The following is a 21,024-nucleotide window of genomic DNA, read 5'->3' on the forward strand; positions in this document are numbered from 1 at the left end:
TCCTGGGTAAATAAGTGTAAAAATAATACGTGTGCTGCGTGATGCTCTTGTTCCGGCAGTGTGGTGGCAACATCATGGTAATTGAAGAAAAATTCAACACATTCATCAATAACACTTAACTAAAGAAGAAGAATATATAATCGTGGCTCTTCCGGGCAATGGTCTATCTTCAGAGCAGTGTTTATTCTCTGCTATGAAGAAGGGCCATGGTCTGTAACAATCATATGTTGTATATATATTTTCATTTTCAGCCATTGTCTTTGAGGGATGTGTTGAGTTGTTGTTGTCTGTGCTTTTGTACAACTGCCAATGCAGCATAACTTATTCTTCGCCAGTTGGCTCAGTGAAGATCACGCAGTCACATACAGGAGCTGCCCAACTGTGCTATAGAGATGCTCGCAAATGCTAACAGGCTTTACCAAACCTGGCAGCATTGGGCTTGTGAAATGTTTTGCCTATAATTAAACAGGATGGCATGTAGATGAAACGCATAATGCATAAATTATCACATAAATTATGAAAACTTTAATAATTTCCTGATAGAAGTACAGTCATGTATACTCATTAATAGTGAATGAGATTGACACCAATTTCAGTCAAGGTCTTCTGGAGTTAAAAGCTAGAATTACGAGGATCATGAAGCTAAATATCACGCACGGCCAACGTTGCGTCTCGGCAAAGGACAACACTGCTTTGGGTGGGTGCCTTGAAATGGTTCCACAAGAGCGTGTAAAGTACCGGACAGATGGCCAGCTGCAAAAAAGTTTCTTCGCTGCGCTCGAGTTGAGGCTCTCACCGAGGCTTTGTGTCCGCCCTGTGTTGTGCAGAAAATTCGGCGAACCAAGGTGAAGAAGGAGGGTGGTGACTTGACCAACAGCCGACCCATCAAGGCTGCCGGCAAGGTTATTGTGCAAGACATCTCTTGCCTGCTGCCCATTCACCGGCAGCTGGCCGAGCTCTACACGTGAGCACGCACGCACAAGCAGAGAAAATTTTACCTGGTGGACCACCGGGGCAGGTGCTGTTAGTGGGCACCTATTAAGGCCGACACAACGCACGGGGTTTTTTCTGACCAGCCGCCACGTCTAAAGCCATCTTTGTCTCCCCCAATCGCTGACGTTCATTGCACCGGGTACTCATGTCAGGCTGAGTCGATCTAGGAAGAGGCCCATGACTAGTTCTGATATCTCTTGCCAGTAATGTTAGTCATGGGTAAAAATCAAACTTAGGTCACCAGGTTTATTGTGCAATGCGCTAACCACTGCACCACCGTTCCCCTAACGTACACGTGCACGCACACACGTGAACATTTCCTGCCGTGCGTCTATCGACGGAGTAGAGGCACTTGCGCTGACTAGTGCCGGATGTTGAGTTAGAGGTCATGTTGGCCAGTGCTGTTGATGTGACCAAATCCGTCACCACTTCCAGGTGGCACGGCTGTTTCAAAGTCGAACAAGGATGGTAACCGCATCGCTCGCTTTCAGATGCGCTTCTGCAGCTGTCTGGAACATGCTTCCTTCTGATATTTGGAAGCAACTGGAGCTATGCACTTTTAAATCTAGATTGAAAAATAATTTCTTTAGACCTGCTTTTTGTGTTGAGTTTGTCCTTCCCCGCACGTCCGATTAGTGGGGTTGGCTGCATACGGTGCGAAATAAGTTCAACAAACATACACACGACACCAGACCTTCAACGTCTTCTCTTATCCCACCATCTGCCATTCATTCCTCCCTCAAGTTGCCACACAAATGCCCATCTCATTAACCTGCCTTCTTCTCTTCCTGCACAACATGAGGCAATGAGGAATAACTTGTGATAATGATGGTGGTTTTTCTATTCAGTATCTACGACGTGTCAGAATTTAATTACCTGTTATATACTATTTCATAAGTTTGTTTGACATTTATTTCGGCTGAACTCCTTGTTAGCAAAAAAATAATTTATAAGTCTTGTGTGCTTTGCACGGCATGGGGTGATTACTGCATCTCACTCATCTGTATTTCTAACTTTTAACCCTATCGTGGCTGGGATAGTGCAGAATAAGTCAGAGAGAGAGATACCTTTTTGATCCGTAATAATAATTAACATTTGTAAGGCACATTTCATCCAAACATCCTCATGCACCATATTCATTTTGGTGTTAGGGCACTCTGTAGTTTTATGACGAAAATCTTGTAATCGGAGGGAAACTACGATGTCACCTCACCCGAAAACAAATATGGATCATTGTATCCACGACGTTAAGTAACTTGATTGTCATCATGTGCTTTTTTTGTATCCAAATTGTTGCACTTGCTGTGTCGTGTAGGCTGGAAGTGAATGATGTCCAGGAGATGTGCCAGAAGAATGCTGCAGCGGCCGCCAGCATCGGTCGCAAAGATCTGGTTCAGGTGAGCCCCATCGCATCACGTTTCCGGCAACGGATCGCGTCCGCGGGGCCAGCCCGGAGCTTCATCGTAACGCAGTGAGAAGTGTACGCACGCTTTCAAGTGTACGCACGCTTTCAACCCCAGCACCTGGGGTTGAAAGCGTCCTAACCGTCACCCTTCTCCAACGCACCCAAATCAAGACGGCCAATGCCGTTGTTCTTTGTAACGCATACCTTGTCTACCCCTCTGCTCCCCAAACCCCCAACCGCTTAGGTATGGTCATTGGCAGCCGCCTCCACGAGTGAGTTTCTGCTGCCAAGTGACAACCCAGACTCCGAGAGCCCCTGGGCGTGCCATCCCTTCGGCCGGCGTTTCATCGACTCCTTGTAGGAATCGCACGTTATTTTATTCTTCATCGTTGAAATACATTTACTCTCGCTAATGCGTCGGATTGAGTCAGTTTACGTGAGAGGTCTCAGGAGATCACAGTAAAACGTGAGTTTTTACCGGTGCTCTGAATTTATAATATGTCATGGTTTGGGGGTCAAGTTTCAGTTTCAAAATCAATATGTAATTTTTTCTTGGTTTTACTGACTCATTAGCATTGTTTCCCATTAGTGCAGTCTTACTTGGCAGTGAAAATATACCAAATTTGTTTCCCCAATTCTAATTGTGTTAGCATCATGTCATAAGAATTAAACATTTCCATTTAGAACTTTTGCAGTCAGCACTACACCACCCAGTATCAGAGAACAGCCCAAAGGATGACATGACCACATTAACCACAATACTTGTGGTCAGAATGCAACAAAAAAACACTGATAATATATGCATTGTCGTTGAAACGGATTAGTCCGCACCAGAGACAGGTTTATTTTGAGCCTGGTCTCGAACGGTGTTAAATCCCCCACTTTCTATAACTTTTTGGACTACAGCCAGCCTCTTATAATTTTGTTGACGGACAAATGGACAGACAAACGGTACGCCGGGCTTTCACAATAGCTTAGTATTTGTGTACGTATATGTTATGTTTTTAAGAGAAATTTTGAAATATATTTTTCCGCCGGGCAACGCTGGGTAATTCCCGCTCGTGTCCTATAAAGATTGTTCAAACAAATTTATTTTTTATTCTCAGAGATTAATATAAGCTACATTTTGTGATGTACTTTTTGGGCAGTCTTCGAACTCAGGATCTCATTGATTGACGGCTTGGTGCTGTTCTTTGACCCCTGAACCACCTGGCTGCCTAACGAAAAACTGTTTCAGTTGATGAGATGCTACACGCCAACGTTTAATACATATCTATTTATCCACGCTCGCGCAGGCTCACCCACTACAGCCGAATGCATGACGTGCAGACGCTGGCGATGCTGTGCAGCGTGTTCGAGGCCCAGAGCAGGCCACACGAGATCGGGGCGATGTCCGGGGATGCGCGAGGGCTCGGAAAGATGCAGGCCGCGTCGGGTTTTCCGACCGTGAGTAGAGACGCACGCCACATCTAACTATTTGTTTTTATTTTACCAGGTAAGGCCCACTGAGCTTTATACTGTAGCTCTTTTTCAAAAGCGACCTGACTACAAATGATGGCTCAACGAAGTGGCTTATCATGTGGAAATTTATACCAACCAAATACTCTAAACGCATGTTTCTGGAGGGAAACACCGGACCACCGGGAGAACATGTAAATTCCAAATATACAGCAGCAGGCGTCAGTGTCGGGATCGAACCCACAACCTCCTACATACCAGGCGAGGGTGATAACATGTCACCACCAGGGCACCCCATTTGTGTTGGTGCATCCCCTTAATTTAAGTGGATAGATAGGCAGCCTGTATTTACAACCGGGTGTCAGAGGGCAGTGCCATAGCACTGCAGTAATATACATTGTTGGACTGTACTACACTCCAGCGTCTATGCTGGCGCACCTTCATCAACCTGAACTGACTGGCGTGAAATAACGCCCACGACTCGCACGGCATAGGGAGGCCCTCATCCTGCAGAAAATTAAAAGAAGGCCTGTACATTTACAAGAGAGCTCATTAAGACAACAAGGGGCTAATTGTGTTGGCAAGAAGGCAGTTTTGTGACAACAACGGATTGGAAACAGCCAGATATTTGCTACTTTACATTGATTTGTTTATTTCTTCCTCTGCAAATTAGTGGATTCTGCCAACACTTAAATTGGATTTCAAGTCTTTTTCCTGAACGATGAACGGGGATTCTCCTTGACGTGTAAACAAGGCAGAACGTAGATAATTTTTATTGACTTGCTTTTTTTTCGTCTTTTTCCATCGCAAGCAAAATTTTAAATGTAGTTTCTCATCGAGGAGTGAATTACAGCCCGAAAAGCAGCTATGCGGTGTGGCAAGAGCATCATTGACACACGCAGCGGTGGTGTTGTATTGCTCACGTCATTATCCACTCTTTCGCTGGAGCGCAGGCTGGCTACACTTCCTCGGGTTCTGGTTCCAGTACTTCGGACAACGTGTACACGTCCGGAGGTTGGAACATTGGTGAGTTCAAGTGCCGGCATTATTAGGTGCTCGCATGCACGTTATGTACGGTATGTTAAACTTCTTTCGCACCGTACGTGGCCAACCGTGCTAATCGGAGGTGCGGGGGGGGGAAGCTCAAGGAACTCTTGAACAGAAGTCACCACCCCTGATTCAGCCTTCGATTAGTAGTAGCAGCTCTCTCGTCCTTTGCTGCTGCTGCTGTCGTAGTCTGGAACTCTCTTCATTTACTCCGCCCATCATCCGTGCTTTTAACTTTCCTGCCTCTTTTCAAGTTAAGGCGTAATCAACTCGTTGAAAAAAGTTTTTTTTAAAAACAACGGTTTTATTAACAACTTCGTTTAACTCATGGTCGAGAAGTACGTCAATGGCGCCTGAGACACGCGGCGCCTGCGTTTTGTGCGAGCCGATTCCACGGTTTAGGGACCGCGGGGTTTTTGACCGACACAAATAAATAAATAAATAGCGATTTAGTCGTCCATACAAAATGTTAATTTTTTAAAGTAGCGAATTAATTTATTACTTGGTGCCGATTTTGATACGGGCATGCATTGTCACCGGATCCGAGTACGTGTGAAAAATGTGGCATTGATTGGACAACGGGAAGTGGACTAAATTTTGATTACAAGATTTGACCCAGACAAACAGAGGAATCAAGTTAAGTAAAATCGTTGAAAACACTTATTTTGTCTCTTTTCTATGAACGATTGCCTCTCTCCCTCTACAAAAAATAAATATACCTGCTGTTGCTGCAGCTTGAAATGAGATCGCATATAGATGCTAAATGAAGCAAAATTGTGTTGTTTTACTATGGTAGGCCAGGCTAACACGTGAGGTACTTGCTATTGTGCATATCTGTACAAGCATACGCCTTGCAATAATAATGTCCTTTTATCTAACAAAGCCTGACTGCATATCATGAGACTTTGCTGGAGGGTCATGCATTTGTGATGTTTCTTCATCTATTGCACGTATTTATGCATGTGTGTGCGTAGTCTGTGTGGGAGCACAGATTACGAACTGGTGCTGGGCCTAACCTAGGTCAATGCAGGCTCAAATGAATACCTGGTGCCGGGTGTGGTGTTGGCCACCCACCCCTTCGTGTGCCGTACCGGCCTTCATAGGTGCTACTCGCTAACAGCACTTGTCCCTACAGTTTGTTAAGACTATACGGGTGATCTTTGCCTTTATAGTTTGGCGGGAAGGCGAGGCAGCGCCGTGGCTGGAGTCTCCGGACGATTCCCGCTATGGGGACCACAAGCACGTTGACCCGCGTGAGCGCGAGAGGGAGCAGCACGAGAAGAACAAACGGTGTGGGCTGCCGCAGTGCATTCTGGGGGTTGTTGTTGTTGTGCAGCCGAGCGACTTTTTAAGAGGGGGACCATTACGGCGTACGAGGCAAAATCTCGTCATGTCCCTTGCTGGGTCATTGCACAGTGATACAGACTTGGAATAAGCCTCACTATGCTTTTAGGTAGTCTTCAGAATACGCAATGTAAGTTGTGGGAAATACAAAAAAAACTTGCGTTTCAGAAAATGCAATAGTTGAACATCGTCATGAGATTTTTACAAATTATTTTTAAATATTAATATTGATGTAAAGAGTTGTGTTCTCCAACCCTTAGCCAAAAATGTATCATATCTTCCACAGTTATTTCCAACATCTGGAGATACGTCTGTCAATTTGTTACCTATGTAAAACCTACTAGAGAAATTAATTCATCACTTGCATATGCATTTGTGTGCTTCTGTGAGTTGGTGTGTGTGCGCCTTTGTCATTGCTAATAGTACTTGCTGCAACAGCCTATATCGCTATATAGAGATATTTGTACGAGTATGGATTGTTCAGTGGCAAAGTGGTTTGCAAAAGACATTACCATCCTATCAACCTGGCTTTGACCCCTTTCCATAAAATCATCCGCGGGACATGTTTACTGAGCATTCCGTGGGCATCGGCTAGGTCGGTTTTTTGTCATTAACATGAACCTAGTTCAGTGTTGAAAGCATTGGCACCAGGTAGACAACCATGGCTGGGTATGGGTACTAGCCACACCGCCTCCTCATCTACTAAAAGTTTCATTTGCACAGCCAATGAGGAAGACTGCATAGGTAATTTTGTTTTACGTTTGTGTGTGTGCACCCATACATGCAGTCTCCTAGACCCTGGAAACTCACTGCAGTACGATGAGTTTAAGAAGTGCTATGGCGAAATCCTCTATCGCTGGGGGCTCAAGGACAAGAGGGCAGAGGTGCTCAAGTTTGTTTCCTGTCCACCCGACCCTCACAAGGGTGTAGGTAAGTAGCTTTGGGCGACTGGTTTATTATCACCGGTATATCGCTAATACATCACCGGATGGAAATAACACTTAAACTGTTCGACTCTGGGCCTCCTTCTCGATTAATGTTTGGTGTTTAATTAAGACGATCTTACTGTGGAGAAATATTAATCCGGAAGGCTAGTGTGTTACATGTCATGTCAATCATGTGATTCAACAAACCTCCCTTACCAAATTCGCGTATTTTATCACCTGTTTCATTACATTTTAATTAAGTAGATGAAGGTCAGTCAAAAGACTCCTTATCTCTCTTGCCAGACATGACCTGAAAAATGGTCATTGCTCACAGTAACTCGTTCAGTTGCAGTACATCGGCTTACCTTTGCAAAATTATGTGGCGGGATCACTATGGCGTCTGCTTCACAACTCTATGACATTACCATTCCGCTGTTATTTCTTCGCCGAATAGGTTTTTTATTGCATCAAAGAATCCCATCGCTTTGTTCCCAACAGAGTTCAGCACTTGCTGCTACCAGTGTGGCTGCGAGGCACGCAGCTCGCAGTGCGCCAACTGCAAGGGCTTCTCCTTCCAGTGCGCCGTGTGTCACGTCGCCGTGCGCGGCTCCTCCAACTTCTGCCTCTCGTGTGGCCACGGCGGCCACTCCAGCCACATGCTCGACTGGTTCTTGGGGCACAGCGAATGTCCCTCCGGCTGCGGTTGCCGCTGCCTGCAGCTCAACGCGTTCTGACCTCGGCGTGTTCGTCGGCAATGGAAAAATGCATCCCACCGACAAAAAAAAAACATCGACGATGTAAATAATGTTTAACCGGCAGCAAAAGATGAATATATTATTACAGCTGTTAAAATATATATATAACAAAAATAATATCAGAGTGAAAATACATTGCGGTCAGTGTTATCCAGTGATTTTGAGGCAAGCGTTGGTGGATCGTGTGGATATGTGAAACTTTTAAACCTGCTGGGCTGTGTAATGGCCAAGAACATGGCAGTAGAGCTAATGGAATTGTTAACTCATCTGTACGGTCCATTGAATGTCATCTCCTCTTATGCATAGGCTTATTCTGACCACACATGCAAACCATTGCTTCAAATTTAATTGGCCCAACATTTTAATTGCGCTTGAAAAAATGGTGTGACTAAATTACACTTTCCTGAATAAATGACAATATTTGATCATTTTCACTTACAGCTGACATTTTATTCGAATGCTCACCCATCTAGACCTTAACACACTCTGGCAACACGAGTCGCCAGTGGAGCAAACCCCATGATGGACTTATCTTATGCCACTGCTGAGATTAATTACGTAATAATCTTTAGAAATACTTGGCTATGGGTACCTGGGTCGACCAGGCGTTTAATTCAAAGCCTTTTGATCCAGCGATCAACACTGGCCCATCATGGGGTTGCGCCACCGTTTGCTAAAATGTGTGCATGTGTCTCGGAACTCATTTGTTGGCAATTTAAAATATAAATGCTGCCTGGTACCTTTTGCTGCAGGGTAGTTTTTATCTGATGGGATTAATTTTCTGACAATCTGCTTCCCAGTGCAACCATGGATTTAGTGTCCCCTGGTGGAACCGCTCTTACAACCCAGACATTATGGACCATGACCTAGTCCACGTTTTAATCATTATTCAAGTGCCAAGTACAAAGCTTGTGGAAATGTTGCAACTTTAAGATTTTCCCCCCAAGCTCAGAGCAGGGGTTTTAAACCCTGCCAAGGGTACAGGATAGAGTCTGTGCACAATAACCCCAAAATGTGAGTGCACTGATTATTCGGATACTCAGACATCTCAATTTAATTTGCATGGTTTAAAAATAACGGTTGTATTATTCGGCATTAAGCATCGTTGTTTTCTAGCAGTGGGTTATCTCTGCTCTGAGTTATGTGGCTTTTCCGGTTACATTTACAGCATGAACGCACGTACAGATGTCATTCTTTTTCCTTGAACATATGGGCTGGGTGTGGTTTTCAATGCCTGGGCTGAGAAACGTAAGAGCAGCTGTTCTTAACGTTCACCCTCTTGGCGCGCCAGCCACTCTCCTCAAACCTCTGAAAAGTCGGGTGCTCCAACGCTTCACAAATGAGAAAGCTGGACCGTGTTGGACCACAAGATCCGATGTTGTAAACCACTTTTGAAGAGCCATAGTTGTATTATTGAGCGTTGAAATGTGTGAATGGGCTGCACAAGGATGTGGCGTTGAACTCGAGATATTTGTCTTCATCCAAGGAGCCCTTTGTTTATTGCAGCAAGGTTTTGTGGTACTCGACATTGACCCGGGACTGGCAATCTGTGCAACCTTAGTCAAAGCCTAAGCCACACTCGTTGTTTGTATAGAACATTGCCAACTTTCGTAATAAACGTCCACAATGCAAGTCAAATAATCCCAATGAGGAAGAGTTGGATACTAGCTTGAGACTGTTGCACTGTAGCACATTTTTAACACGATTGAATTCATTTGGTGTGCAATTTTTGCGACCTTAGGCAGAAGCCGAAGCCACCCTCATTAGCGGCGGTGCAACATTAGCATATTTTTAATTCATTAACAATTTAAGTAAATCAGTAAGGTGAATTGTTAGATACTGGCTTGAGACTTTTGCACTGTAACATGTGTTTAATGTAAGGCTATCTCATTTTGTGTTCCAATTAACAAGAAATTCCGCCGTCCAAATCAGCAAAACAAGGTTATTTTAGGACGGGTCGGTTAATTGTTAAATGTCTAGGGACTATGGTGTTAATCCTGGGCAGCAGTTGATGAGAAAATGACAGCGGTGTTGGGCTGAGTTGAATGCCTAACAGTCTCGTCTGTATGCCTCTGGAGAACGTTTGCTTTAAAATTGAAGGTTAAAAATAATATTTAAAAAATTAAGACGAATTTAACACGCAGTCTTTCACAACCGATGTTACTCATGATCACGTTTTTTTTGGTTAACATGAATGTTAAATGTGTTGTAAACCTATCCTCCATCAGACGAGCGATTAGTAAGTTTTGTCGCATGAACAGAACGTGACAATTAGTTACTTCAGCACACCCAGTGTTAGAGAGCAAACCCACAAAATGTACAATTTGAGTACGACGTTTCGCTGATGATTACAACAATTATGGCAAATGGCTGATGATACTGGTTGGAATCAATGGCAAAACGTCATCCTCACATTGCACATGTTGTGGGGTTTGCTGTCTCACACACCGGTGTGCTGAAGTCGTAAAGAATTGGCACGTTTTGTTCATGCGACAAACCTTGCTAATCGACTTGAGGTGGGTTTACGACACAGTTGCACGATTTAACCCAAAAAGCTCTATCATGGAAAGTTCAACTCATGCAAACCCATTGCCAGTGTGACTTGAAGGCCTCATCTTCTTGAGCTATTTGTGGGGAGCTGAAAGAGTGAAATAATCACATAATAGATTTTTGACATTAGACGTCAGATCGCTCGGAATATTGCTGGTGCATTTAACACTCCTGGTTCGACTTTATTTATGAAGGATATGCGCACAATATTTGCACGTTGGGTATCTAGTGCAATATATTCCCATAGGAATAACATTCATTTTCAGCAATTTTTTTGGTGGTAAAAAAAACTAAAATTTCAACATACAAATGCTATATTTTTTATTGTCTGGCCATATTTTCAAATGCTTCTGGTCCCTTATCAAATGATGACAATGTGGATCATCTTAGTTGACCAGGCTCTGAAAGCAGTTGGAACAATGGCAAATTTGACAGCTGGTAGTGCCTTCTTTCAGGGCTGATGAGATTGGGTGTAGCGGGGTATTGCAAAGCCATGCCAAAATATTATTAAAACCGAAAAGCGTTGCATTTTTTCCTGCACATTTCACCCAAATCCATGGGTTCTCTTCACACTCTCCAATTTCCCAAATTGCATTTAAAATATAGATATCACATTGCTCGGTTACATAGTCATAGGGTTAATTGTTCGTTTAACATCTTAATAATTGGTATGCGCATTTCATGAGATCTTTGCCAGTTGAGCGGTGCTATTTTCCTGTTCAGCATGTTCCATGTGTGAGAATTTGTCCACACGCTCACGAGACATGTATTTTAAACCACAAATTATGCCACAAATATCTTTTGTTGCTGACCAAGAGCAGCAAACTAGCCAAATAATTAGTTACTTCATGAAAGCCAGACTGGCATCCTGATGTCAATAATATGTTTCAAATAAGGGAATACTGGAATTACAAGGTAATAATTTGGTAAATAATAACTATACTGTTGTAATATTCGGTATGATTATTGTGCAGTTTATATAAATCGGCTATAACTGTCAGGACAGGACTTGGAGGGACCTTCTCCCCAGAATATCTAATAAACTAAAAACTAAACTTTTATTTTATCAGGTAAGACCCACTGAGCAAAATAGCTCATTTTCATTGATAGCTCAATAAAGTGGAAATTTATAGCAGCCAAATACTCTAAAACGCGTTTCTAAATGTGGAAGGAAAAACCTGAGGACCCAAAAAGAAATCCACGCGACCACGGAGATGAGCGAATGTGCATGATGGTTGAGCGTCCTTCATGGTCGTGTTTCTCAACCCAATTGTTTCAGCCAAAGGCGAGGTGGAGCAAGCCAGGTGAAAAGTGCAGATTGGACTGCTTAGAACGTCAATAAAAAATTGTGTACAGTGGTTTTAGTGTTGCTGACAGAATGATTGTTAAAACATGAAAAATGTAAGTACCCCTGTGGGGACTTCATTACTGTGAAATTTAAATAAATGTTTAAAGAACTGGACGCTTGAACCTTTAACTCTACGCTCAATTCTTGTCAATTCCTTTAGCAATTAAACTACAATCCACTTTACAAATAACTGCACTTGCGGCAAATATTTAAATGCAACGCATGCAAAATGACCAGACTTCACATACATGATGTCATTGTTTTAGGACTCTGCATGAATTTCAACTGTCATACAGACTTCAAACATCTCATACATTATTATTCCTTTCCAGAAATATTTTCTGGTGACGTCTGTTAAAATGTAGTGACATCCATTTAGATTAGAAGGCACTTGAGTAGATGCATTTTATTTTCACAGCAGTTAACACACTCCCTTCTGATCTTGATAAATGCACTTTACTCCATGCACTTGCTCCACCAGACTATCCATTACTGAAACATACTCCCTGCTACCACACTTATCTGCCCCTACCAATCCAGGTGAAAACAGTCTCTTGATATTGAGTAATGGATGTGACTGGGACTGAATTAATCTATATCGATATAGCGTGTTTTTCAGAGTATTAAAGTCAGAGACATGGCCAGAGGAAGTATTTGCTAGATTAGTAAATTCGTGGCCCACTTCCACTCCCAGTATCAAACAATGGCATTTTACACAACTCAGTTTGGTAAGTGAAATATTAAGGTAGGTTTGGCTTCAGAAAAAAAAAACATTCGTTACGAATGACCCTTTCAACCCGGCACCTCCATTGTTTTCTGAAGCTAGTAAAATGATCCTGAACCACTGAACTTTCACTTGGCCTTAAAGCAGTGATCCCAAAATTACAGTCCTTTAGTACACTTTTCCACGTACAGTATACCAACTGCTGACCACATACAATACACTTAAGTTAATGTATGACTGCAAAATATTGTTAAGTGTGTAAATGTATCAATGCTGATGTGACAAATGAGAGTTTGAGAATACCATACTTTAGTCTCAAACCAAACAGTTGACTGGTATTAATAGAAATCGGTTTAGCAATCCTTTAAACAATTGTGCAGAACTAAATAAAGATCCCATAACAGTACATTTGGAAAATAAGGTGTCATGATATATAGGTCAATTGTCTGACCATGAGTGCTATAATTATTCAACCAATGCGGTGTCTGGTGCCAAAGGCCAGCCATTCATCAGAATTTTAACGTTGCTTTGGAAATTAATTGACATTGTTACAGGTCCGCCAAATAGTTGTCTCACATCGTTATGTCTCGACCAATCAGCTGGAATGTGACTGCGCCTCCCCTTCCATAAGCGCGTCCCAGAGCTGATTGGTTAGCTCGTATGTGTGCCCTTGCCACTCGAAGTGTGTGGGCGGAACGCTCTCGTCGTCGGACTCGTAGCGGAAGAAGGGGCTGAGCCTCATTGCCAGGTCCGAGGAGATGAGCCCCGCTCCGCCGAATCGCTCCGCTGCTGGGTGGTAGACGCGTCCGCTCGCCCGAGACATGCACAGCTGTTCCGGCTCAAAGGGCACGGTGAGCGCCGACCCAGCGCGGCCAAACGCCAGCTCCTGCCGGCCGCTGGCACCCACGCCCGGCGGCGTCAGCAGCTCTGTGAAGACGACGGGGCGGTCGTCGCAGTGAATGTAGTTGCGTTCGCGGCCGCACAGTGACAGCCAGGGAAACTCGCTCCTGTACCGTGGCGTGTCATTGGCCTGGAGCCGGCGGAAAAAGAACACCAGGAACTTCTTGTCTGTAGGACACAAAGGGGAATAAGGCAATTGGATAAAACCATATTTATTGTTAATTTCAATGTAGTGGTTGGTTGACCTCGAAGAAGTCTATTATTATTACTCTTTGGTTCTTTCAGTAAAGTCACGTAGGTAGAAAAAATAATAACAGATCACGACGTTTCAATCGCCACACAAGCAATCGTCTTCAGGTGGGAGAGAAAAGCCTGCTGAAACAAGCCTTATATATAGAGCTGAAAGGGGGGGAGGGGGGGGGGTGCCGCATCGGGCAAGAGGGTGGGAGCGAGAGATTGTGCCTCAGCGAGTGGGAAATCCAAAGATGGGAACCGAGATGGGGGGGGGGGTTGTGGTTGATGCACCACCACGACGACGAAGAGCTGAGGAGGTGGCCATTGTATTGTGAGATATTAGCATGTCAATGTGTAGTGACGGTATATCCGCCACTAGGGGGTTAGAGCGCGCAACAGGAGACAGACAGAGACACACACACAGAGACAGAGAGACACACAGACACACCCAGAGACACACCCAGAGAGAGAGAGACACACAAACCGAGAGACAGAGAGAGACACAACAATCTGCTTGAGCAATGTCTTACAAGAGGCTAATAGGACCAATTGTTTGAATAAATTGGTTTCCTTTTTAAAAAAAATGCAACACGTTCCAATCAATTATGTGTATACATTTCATGTACAAGCGCATTAATTGATTTAACAGCTGTCCCTACCTCTTTGATGTCCCTTAATTCATACCGTGAAGGGAAAATGTTACTTGGTTAAGTGTGACATTTGCAACATCCTTATCTGAATAATTTTTGCTTGGGTCTATGATTATTCTTTACGCAGATTTGCATAAAAAGCTATCAAGGGCAAGTGTGGAAGGTGAACTCGGATTAAAATAAAGAGGCGAGAGAGCAAGCTGGCATACTTTTGGGAAACTAAATTTGATGGTGAAAAGCAACATTCGAATGTTCAAACAAAGGACAGTTTTCCATGGGTGCATATAACCTGCTAAGATTTCAGAAACACGTAAGAAAAATTAAGTGGGTTTGGATACATTTTTATTTAAAGCTTTCGTGACTGCAGGGATTCATATTCTTGGTTCTTTCGGCAAAGTCACGTAGAAAGAAAATAATAAAATAAGGGAAATAATAAAATAAACCCTATCAAACAATGAAATAGTTAGATATTTTTATTATTTTATTATTTCCCTTCTACGTGACTTTACCGAAAGAACCAAGAATATTGGTTTGGACACTCGAGGTATGCTGGCCAATGGATGAGACTGGTGATAATTAAGACATCGTTTGAAAAACGGCCAAGGAGAACATACCCAGGATGGTGATCACGACAAAGACGGAGTACTATGCCGTACCTTTAAAGCACGAAGTGAAATTCTTGATTTTGGCATCATCGAGGAAGAGCTGAAGGAATAAAAAAAATATTCAATCATGATTGCATATAAAAAAAACATTTTTTAAATTCTCAAATGATTGAGAAACAGTGCAGCTGTTAAGCGTGTTATAATTAACATTGTTCACACGGTCTGCACATAAATTCACATCGAAGAGTATGTGTAGATTTTTTAAGCGTTTTCCATATTCAAAGAAAAGTTGCTCGTCGAGGGTTCTTTTAATGCAAATATTGCCTGTCAGTAGTTCAACCAGCAGGGCCAACATGGCTCAATGCTTAATTCTCTGGTCAGGGACTAATTATTGACATTTCCGAGTCACATGGGTTATCCAGGTGACTTTACCGAAAGAACCATACTAGGTATGTCATGGCAACAACCACCATTCGCCACTAAGCGGTGCCGGGCGATGTGACCATGTCACGGCAGGCCCGACACCACCCAATTCAAGGGCCCATTTTCACCATAAAAATATGAATAAAACATTGATATCCAACAGACTATGAATCTTCTGGAGAAGTTGTTTTTTGCTTCTCCACCTGCATCATTTAAGCAGGCACACAGAACAATTCAGAAATTCTAAATCTAACCAGCAATGTAGCCCACAAAACGTGTTCACTTCTGATTACACCAGTGTTCTTCATTGTAAGGCCCATGGGCCACTGGCGGCCCCTGGTGGCAATTAGTGCGGCCCTGACGTGTGGCCCCCGACAATACACATCATGTGAAAACACCCCCCATCGTGCTGTCAAACCAGATCTTTTCAAACGATGTCTTATCAGCGAAAGTGCCCCCCCCCCCCCCCGCTTAAAATGAGCGAAGAACGCTGGATTAGATGTGGAAAAAATAATTGTAGGGATTTGAACTACCGAAGCAATATTTTGTATGATCTACCAATTCGGGTGGAATGTCCATTGATTGTGGTGTTCGTTCTTTCACCTGGCCCAGGTGATCAATGTAGTAGAAGTACTCGCGTATTCCCGGCTCGGGTGACTGTCCTTGCTCGTACAAAACGCGCTTGGCAGACCCCGAGACCGGGGCAACACCCGGTGAGGGCAGCCACAGGCGGCGAGGAAGGAAAACACTGCTGGGCCAGCAAGCCACGTTGGAAAATAGACGGTAGGGTGGCGGAGGTGGTGGCAATGAGGCCACCGAAATGCATGGCCACTTAGAGCTCATTGGGCCACGACGGGGCATTCGTCTAGCCGAGATTAAAGGTTTTACGTCCCAATCGGTGGCAGGCAAGGGGTTCGATAGCCATGAGGGCATTCCTCCACGATTTGAGCTATGACTAGAGGGCATTGTGCCAGCCGAAATTAAGGGCTTTGGGCCCCAAATTACATTTAACGGCCCTAATGAGCGTGGGGATGAAACTGAGGGCAATGGGTCACGTCTGGAGGGCATTCGGTCACGACTCGAGGTCAACGGGTTTACATGACAGTGCATCTGGGAGCCGAGAGTGCACGTGAATGGACGAAACGTGAGCAGAGTGAAGGCCATGTTATGGGTTATGGAGACCCGGGCGACCAGCCTCCGTGGACAGAGGGCCCACAGCGGCATGTTACGTAACCCACTGTAGAGAAACTATTTACACGGACGGCAGTCGCAAGTTAAATAATATGATCAAGTCATTAAGTTTTTTTTGTTAAATACATTTTAGCACGTTAACGCATTCGCTTAAACGTGGCTCCGAAAATTCCCCGAACGTGAATGTGTTTTTTAAAATGTATAAATCGAGGCCTTGCCCCGGAATTTGTCACGCCGCGCTGCGCACACCACCACCGATAAGGGCGGCGTTAACACACGAACATTTAAATATAGAGCGGCGACTCGTTAATTAATAACGTGAAGGCGATAATGAAATTGAACGAGCGTGTGACGACATAAACCCTCCCCACGCTGTTAGTTACCCACGGTTCGGAGGGGAGAGTGTGGTAGGTGGGTGGGTGGGGGGAAATTCTGATAACAAAAATAATCCACCACGGGGGCCGGCGCTTCGGGACGACGCGAGGAAGCCTGCGAAAGAGAAGTTACCCCACGGGCAGAAGTTACACAAAAACATTTACAATGATCCTCCTCCGTGGAGCCCCGTAACAACAGGCTGTCGAGGCACATTTGCATGTTCGCAAGCAGCAACCTTATGAAGGCCGGTCACTGTTGGCACACACACGAGGTGGCGGTGGATCATGGCCAGCAACCACTAAACGTTACGCTACCGCACCCCCCACATGCACAGAGAGAGACACGGATACATGCAACTACAACAACAACCGCCGCTATTCGCTACAAAGTGGCGGTGACGTCGCTTGTGCCAGGCGATGTGCACGTTGAGGCCACGTGAAGTGTCGAACACCCGCTGCCAGGTCATGGGACAGACCCAGGTGGTGCCATGGGTCGACTGAGATGACTGGCCGATGCACCACCTGTGCCCTCCTACTGTCAACAAAGAACCCACCCCCGTATAGCCCGTAGCAGACTGTTGGTGCAAGTGTTGTTAGCGAGCACCTATGAAGGCCGGAACTGTTACACACGAGGGTGGCCACCACCAGGCCCCACCGCCTTTGGTTCAGATACTCGTCACTAGTGGGTTCGTATTCGTAGCGCAGCAGCGCTAACCGCCACACCACCGCTCCCCAAATACCACACAGCCATTGGCCACGGTGGCAATCACCACCACGGCTACCGTGTGCCAGGCCAGGTGCACTTTGGGGCTATCGCGTGGATTGTCGTAATGCTCGCTCGCTGACGAAGAGGGAGGTCTCGGGAGAGACCCCCAGCAGTTGCCATGGGAGGTCGTCTGACCGAGATGACCTGCAGAGACTCCTGCAGACTGCACGACGAGCTGGGCCCTCCCCAATATTCGCACCACTTCACGTGCCAGGCGCAAAGTGCCCTCAGAGCAGAACGCGCAACGGGATGGGCTCGGCAGCCACCTCGCAGATGATTGGCCAAGACGTTGCCGCGGTAACGCAAAGCTCGTCGCCGATTGGCTGCGGCCGTTACCGCGGCAACGTAAACTCGGCGAGACTGACGCGGGACTCGACTCGGGCCTTCACCCGGTTCGGCGCGGGCAAACGATACATCTTGTTTATTCTTCCTCCCCCTATTTCTACGCGATTGTTTTATTGTACATGGTGTCTGTACGTGTTGGGGTTTTTTTTACTTTAAGCGGGGGGAGGGGGGGAGAGAGAAAAAAAATCCTCACGAGTGGTTTGCGAGGGAGCGCGGTCCAATCAGACGTCGTCTTGTAGCCACTTCCGGAAGTTCCCGCCCCTACACGCGCCGCCATCCACCCGCGTTATATCCCGTCGCTGCGCGCTCTATTAACAAAGTATTCGGTATTGTAGCCTTCAATTAAGTAACATTCGTTGCGCTCGTCATTATTTACCTCCAGACAGCCTTTGTTGGGATTTTTTCATTGTTCGTTTGATTGGATTTCTGCTCCCCGCGCACCGGCGGAGGCGTTGGACTGGGGCTCCCGCCTGCGGCCTAGCGAAGGCTCCCCGCGGAGTTTCCAGGCAAGGCCGGGAATCCCGGCAGGGCCCGCAGAGGGAGTCGCAATGAGCGCGGCCAAGCCAACCAAGATATCATGGAAACTGCGTGAGTTCCTAACACATTTATACACTAACCCCCCCCCCCCCACGTTACCTAATCCATTGACATAATTTGTAACAGAAGATGTAACGGGCTAACGTTACGGCCAGTGGCCCTTATTGAGGGTAAGGACGGGGAAGATATAGGAGAGAGGTTGACTGACGTTTATTTGGACCGGAAAGTTCGGATGACATAGATCAGAGATTCACCGACCTGTGTTGTTGAAGCGGAAGATTGGTTTGTCTGCAGTATACTGTAGTTGGAGAAGAGACATTGACTGACTTTTGGAGCAGTGATGTTGGTTAACTTACCTTTGGAGGAGATGTTGAACCAGAAATATCGGATGAAATACACAGCGTATTGCTGAAAGAGAGATAGTGTTGACTGACGTTACAATTGGAGAAGAAACAGTGGCTGAAAAGTTGGGCCTGAGAAATTACCGAGCTCATATAGCTTGATCAGGTGAATCATAGTTGCAGCGCAAATATCGGATTTACATATTCGGTAGTTGAGGCAGAATTTACGAATTGTGAATTTATTGTAGTTGGAACATTTGTTGAAAATTTGAGCAAATAGATTGATTAAATAGTGGAGCAGGCGGTTTGTCTTATACAGTCGTAGCAGAACAGCTGTTGACTGACTTAAAGTTGAATGTCAAATTAATCAATCTTTGTCCTCTACTCGGAAGAAGGGTCATTGCCAGAAGCATTATTTTTTTCACATTTTATGATGGATGATGTGGTTCTATCCATCTGTTTGCACGCTGCCGCTAATAGAGTCTAGTAGTTTTGTATACACAATCATCTATTTTATTATTATGCAACTCTGCTTTTCACTACGTTGGTGTATTAATATTTAATGTGTACAGTATTTTATTTAGACATCGTTCAGAACAATTGAATTAATTCATATTCTGTCTTTGACCTAAAATGTCTTCTTTGGCCAAACTTAAGTCATGCCAATGTCCTAGCCATGTTAACGTAGCTGTAGATGCCACTGTTAGGGCTTTTCAGTTCTGAGATTGAATTCAAATAATGACACTGGTTAGCTAGGCCCATCATCGAATCATCACACACGTCCCACCCTATTTAGTTACGTGAGTAGTATGGTCATCTGATGCGGTCGTCTTTGTCTCGTAGAGAAACCCTCATTTTCGAAAAGGTGGGAGTTTTCAGCAGTAACTCAGGACCTTAAATGGAAATGGGCACTGCCCGCAAATCGCTCGGGCACGTGGAAGCCTTGACCACTTTGAGTCACAATATCAGTGAACGTACGAACATAAACTTTAGCCGCTAATGCTCACATATATACTCGTCAGACAAATGAATGCATTGTTGTTAAACACCACATTAAACAAAACATGTTTTGACAAAAATTCTGTAACAATTAAGCAGCTTCAGGGCAGGTAGGTTCTCTAAAGCAGTTTAGTAAAATAATGTGGTTGAGCTGTCGGGCTAGTTGATGATACTGCTGCTTTAGTCACTTTTGGTCAATTTCCCTCAGCTTAATATGAATTATATTGAGATTAAGCCAATAATATCGAATCAACAATGCTTGTTTGTGCCGAGTGCGTAGATATTGTGCTGTTTGCTTTATCTGTTGGCTTCCTATCAGTGTTTAATTGCCAACAGGTGTGAGTGCATTGCTCTGTAATAAATTGACAGCTCAGCCTTGTGTACAAGTTCTTCCTAGAATATAATTTATTTAGCGCCTGCCTTTGAAACTGAATGTGTTTGTGACAGTGACACGCCTTCAAACTTTTGTATTTTTTGTGGTTATTGATAAGTTACGATGCACCCTTAGTGTGGTCACTTGAATGGCAAGAACAACATATAGTACAGTACTGTATACTCTAAATCACATCCTGAATTGCGTAAAATGTTCAGTGTGCAAATCGAGCATTATTTTTGTGAGCCATTGAGATGACATTTGTTGGTCAGTAGATGAAATAAAATCGCTGTGGTACGTGTTGCACATTACTGTATTTGAAGTTAATAATTCACAAGTGTTTTATCTATTGGTTATTCGAGCATGTCCTGGTGGCTTTCCCAGCACACGCGGGTATCTAATGATCAGTGTCCTGTTTCGGCTGCTTAATTGACATGTAAATAGAGCATTTCAAAAGGAATTTTCAATGTGCATGGGTAATGTGATATTGTCAAAGAGCAGGCTATGATACACACACTTGCTTTGTGCCGTATATGACCTTAAACAAATCACTTGTGACTGGATCAAATAGTCTGAATAATGCTCTTATGAACATGCTAAGTGTTGTACATACTGCTATTTGCCAGTCCCCACGAAACTGTTTTTTTTTGTAAGAGACATGTTGTTAATACATGGGAGGGTACTCGTTACAGTTTTTTAATGTTACAAAACCAATAAAAAAACTAGTCATGCCAGT

At 44.4% G+C, this 21,024-nt stretch overlaps 3 protein-coding genes across 6 annotated transcripts in view; 2 read left to right on the top strand and 1 right to left on the bottom strand.

Moving 5' to 3' along the window:
• WDR59 (WD repeat domain 59) overlaps positions 1-12,127 on the top strand; it is an 80,189-nt gene extending 68,062 nt beyond the window's left edge. Inside the window, exons 19-26 of one of the 2 annotated variants that reach the window (XM_078868583.1) lie at positions 828-964; positions 2,309-2,390; positions 2,643-2,755; positions 3,694-3,844; positions 4,810-4,882; positions 6,076-6,193; positions 7,035-7,177; positions 7,672-12,127. In XM_078868583.1, coding sequence (XP_078724709.1) covers positions 828-964; positions 2,309-2,390; positions 2,643-2,755; positions 3,694-3,844; positions 4,810-4,882; positions 6,076-6,193; positions 7,035-7,177; positions 7,672-7,907 — 1,053 coding nt within the window. In that variant the 3' untranslated portion in view covers positions 7,908-12,127. Of the gene's footprint in view, positions 1-827; positions 965-2,308; positions 2,391-2,642; positions 2,756-3,693; positions 3,845-4,809; positions 4,883-6,075; positions 6,194-7,034; positions 7,178-7,671 lie in introns of those variants that run through there. The other variant, XM_078868584.1, reaches the window with a different exon arrangement.
• A 90-nt stretch (positions 12,128-12,217) lies between these two features.
• C26H8orf82 (chromosome 26 C8orf82 homolog) lies at positions 12,218-17,912 on the bottom strand. Of its 3 annotated transcripts, none has more exons than XM_078868588.1 (4): positions 17,829-17,912; positions 15,966-17,042; positions 14,991-15,039; positions 12,218-13,618 (listed from the first exon to the last, which is right to left on the bottom strand). In XM_078868588.1, exons 2-4 carry the CDS (start codon positions 16,584-16,586, stop codon positions 13,146-13,148), a joined length of 1,143 nt encoding a protein of 380 aa, XP_078724714.1. In that variant the 5' UTR covers positions 16,587-17,042; positions 17,829-17,912; the 3' UTR covers positions 12,218-13,145. The 3 variants fall into 3 exon arrangements, with proteins under 3 accessions (XP_078724714.1, XP_078724713.1, XP_078724712.1); XM_078868587.1 differs by having other exon boundaries at positions 17,838-17,888; XM_078868586.1 differs by lacking the exon at positions 17,829-17,912 and having other exon boundaries at positions 15,966-17,246.
• A 247-nt stretch (positions 17,913-18,159) lies between these two features.
• The window catches only part of KATNB1 (katanin regulatory subunit B1), a 44,702-nt gene continuing 41,837 nt past the window's right edge, over positions 18,160-21,024 (top strand). The window contains exon 1 of the mRNA XM_078868585.1: positions 18,160-18,626. Coding sequence (XP_078724711.1) covers positions 18,587-18,626 — 40 coding nt within the window. The 5' untranslated portion in view covers positions 18,160-18,586. The remainder of the gene's footprint in view (positions 18,627-21,024) is intronic.

The sequence above is a fragment of the Lampetra fluviatilis genome, chromosome 26 (genome assembly GCF_964198595.1).
Source record: "Lampetra fluviatilis chromosome 26, kcLamFluv1.1, whole genome shotgun sequence".
In the NCBI taxonomy this organism is placed as follows: domain Eukaryota; kingdom Metazoa; phylum Chordata; class Hyperoartia; order Petromyzontiformes; family Petromyzontidae; genus Lampetra; species Lampetra fluviatilis.

Excerpts from the sequence above, each read along its gene's own strand:
- C26H8orf82 (XM_078868588.1), bottom strand. The coding sequence starts at position 16,586 with ATGCCGCTGTGGGCCCTCTGTCCACGGAGGCTGGTCGCCCGGGTCTCC. Across the intron at positions 15,040-15,965 it reads ACATTGATCACCTGGGCCAG|CTCTTCCTCGATGATGCCAA; the intron begins GTGAAAGAACGA and ends TTATTCCTTCAG. Across the intron at positions 13,619-14,990 it reads TTTCACTTCGTGCTTTAAAG|ACAAGAAGTTCCTGGTGTTC; the intron begins GTACGGCATAGT and ends TGTGTCCTACAG.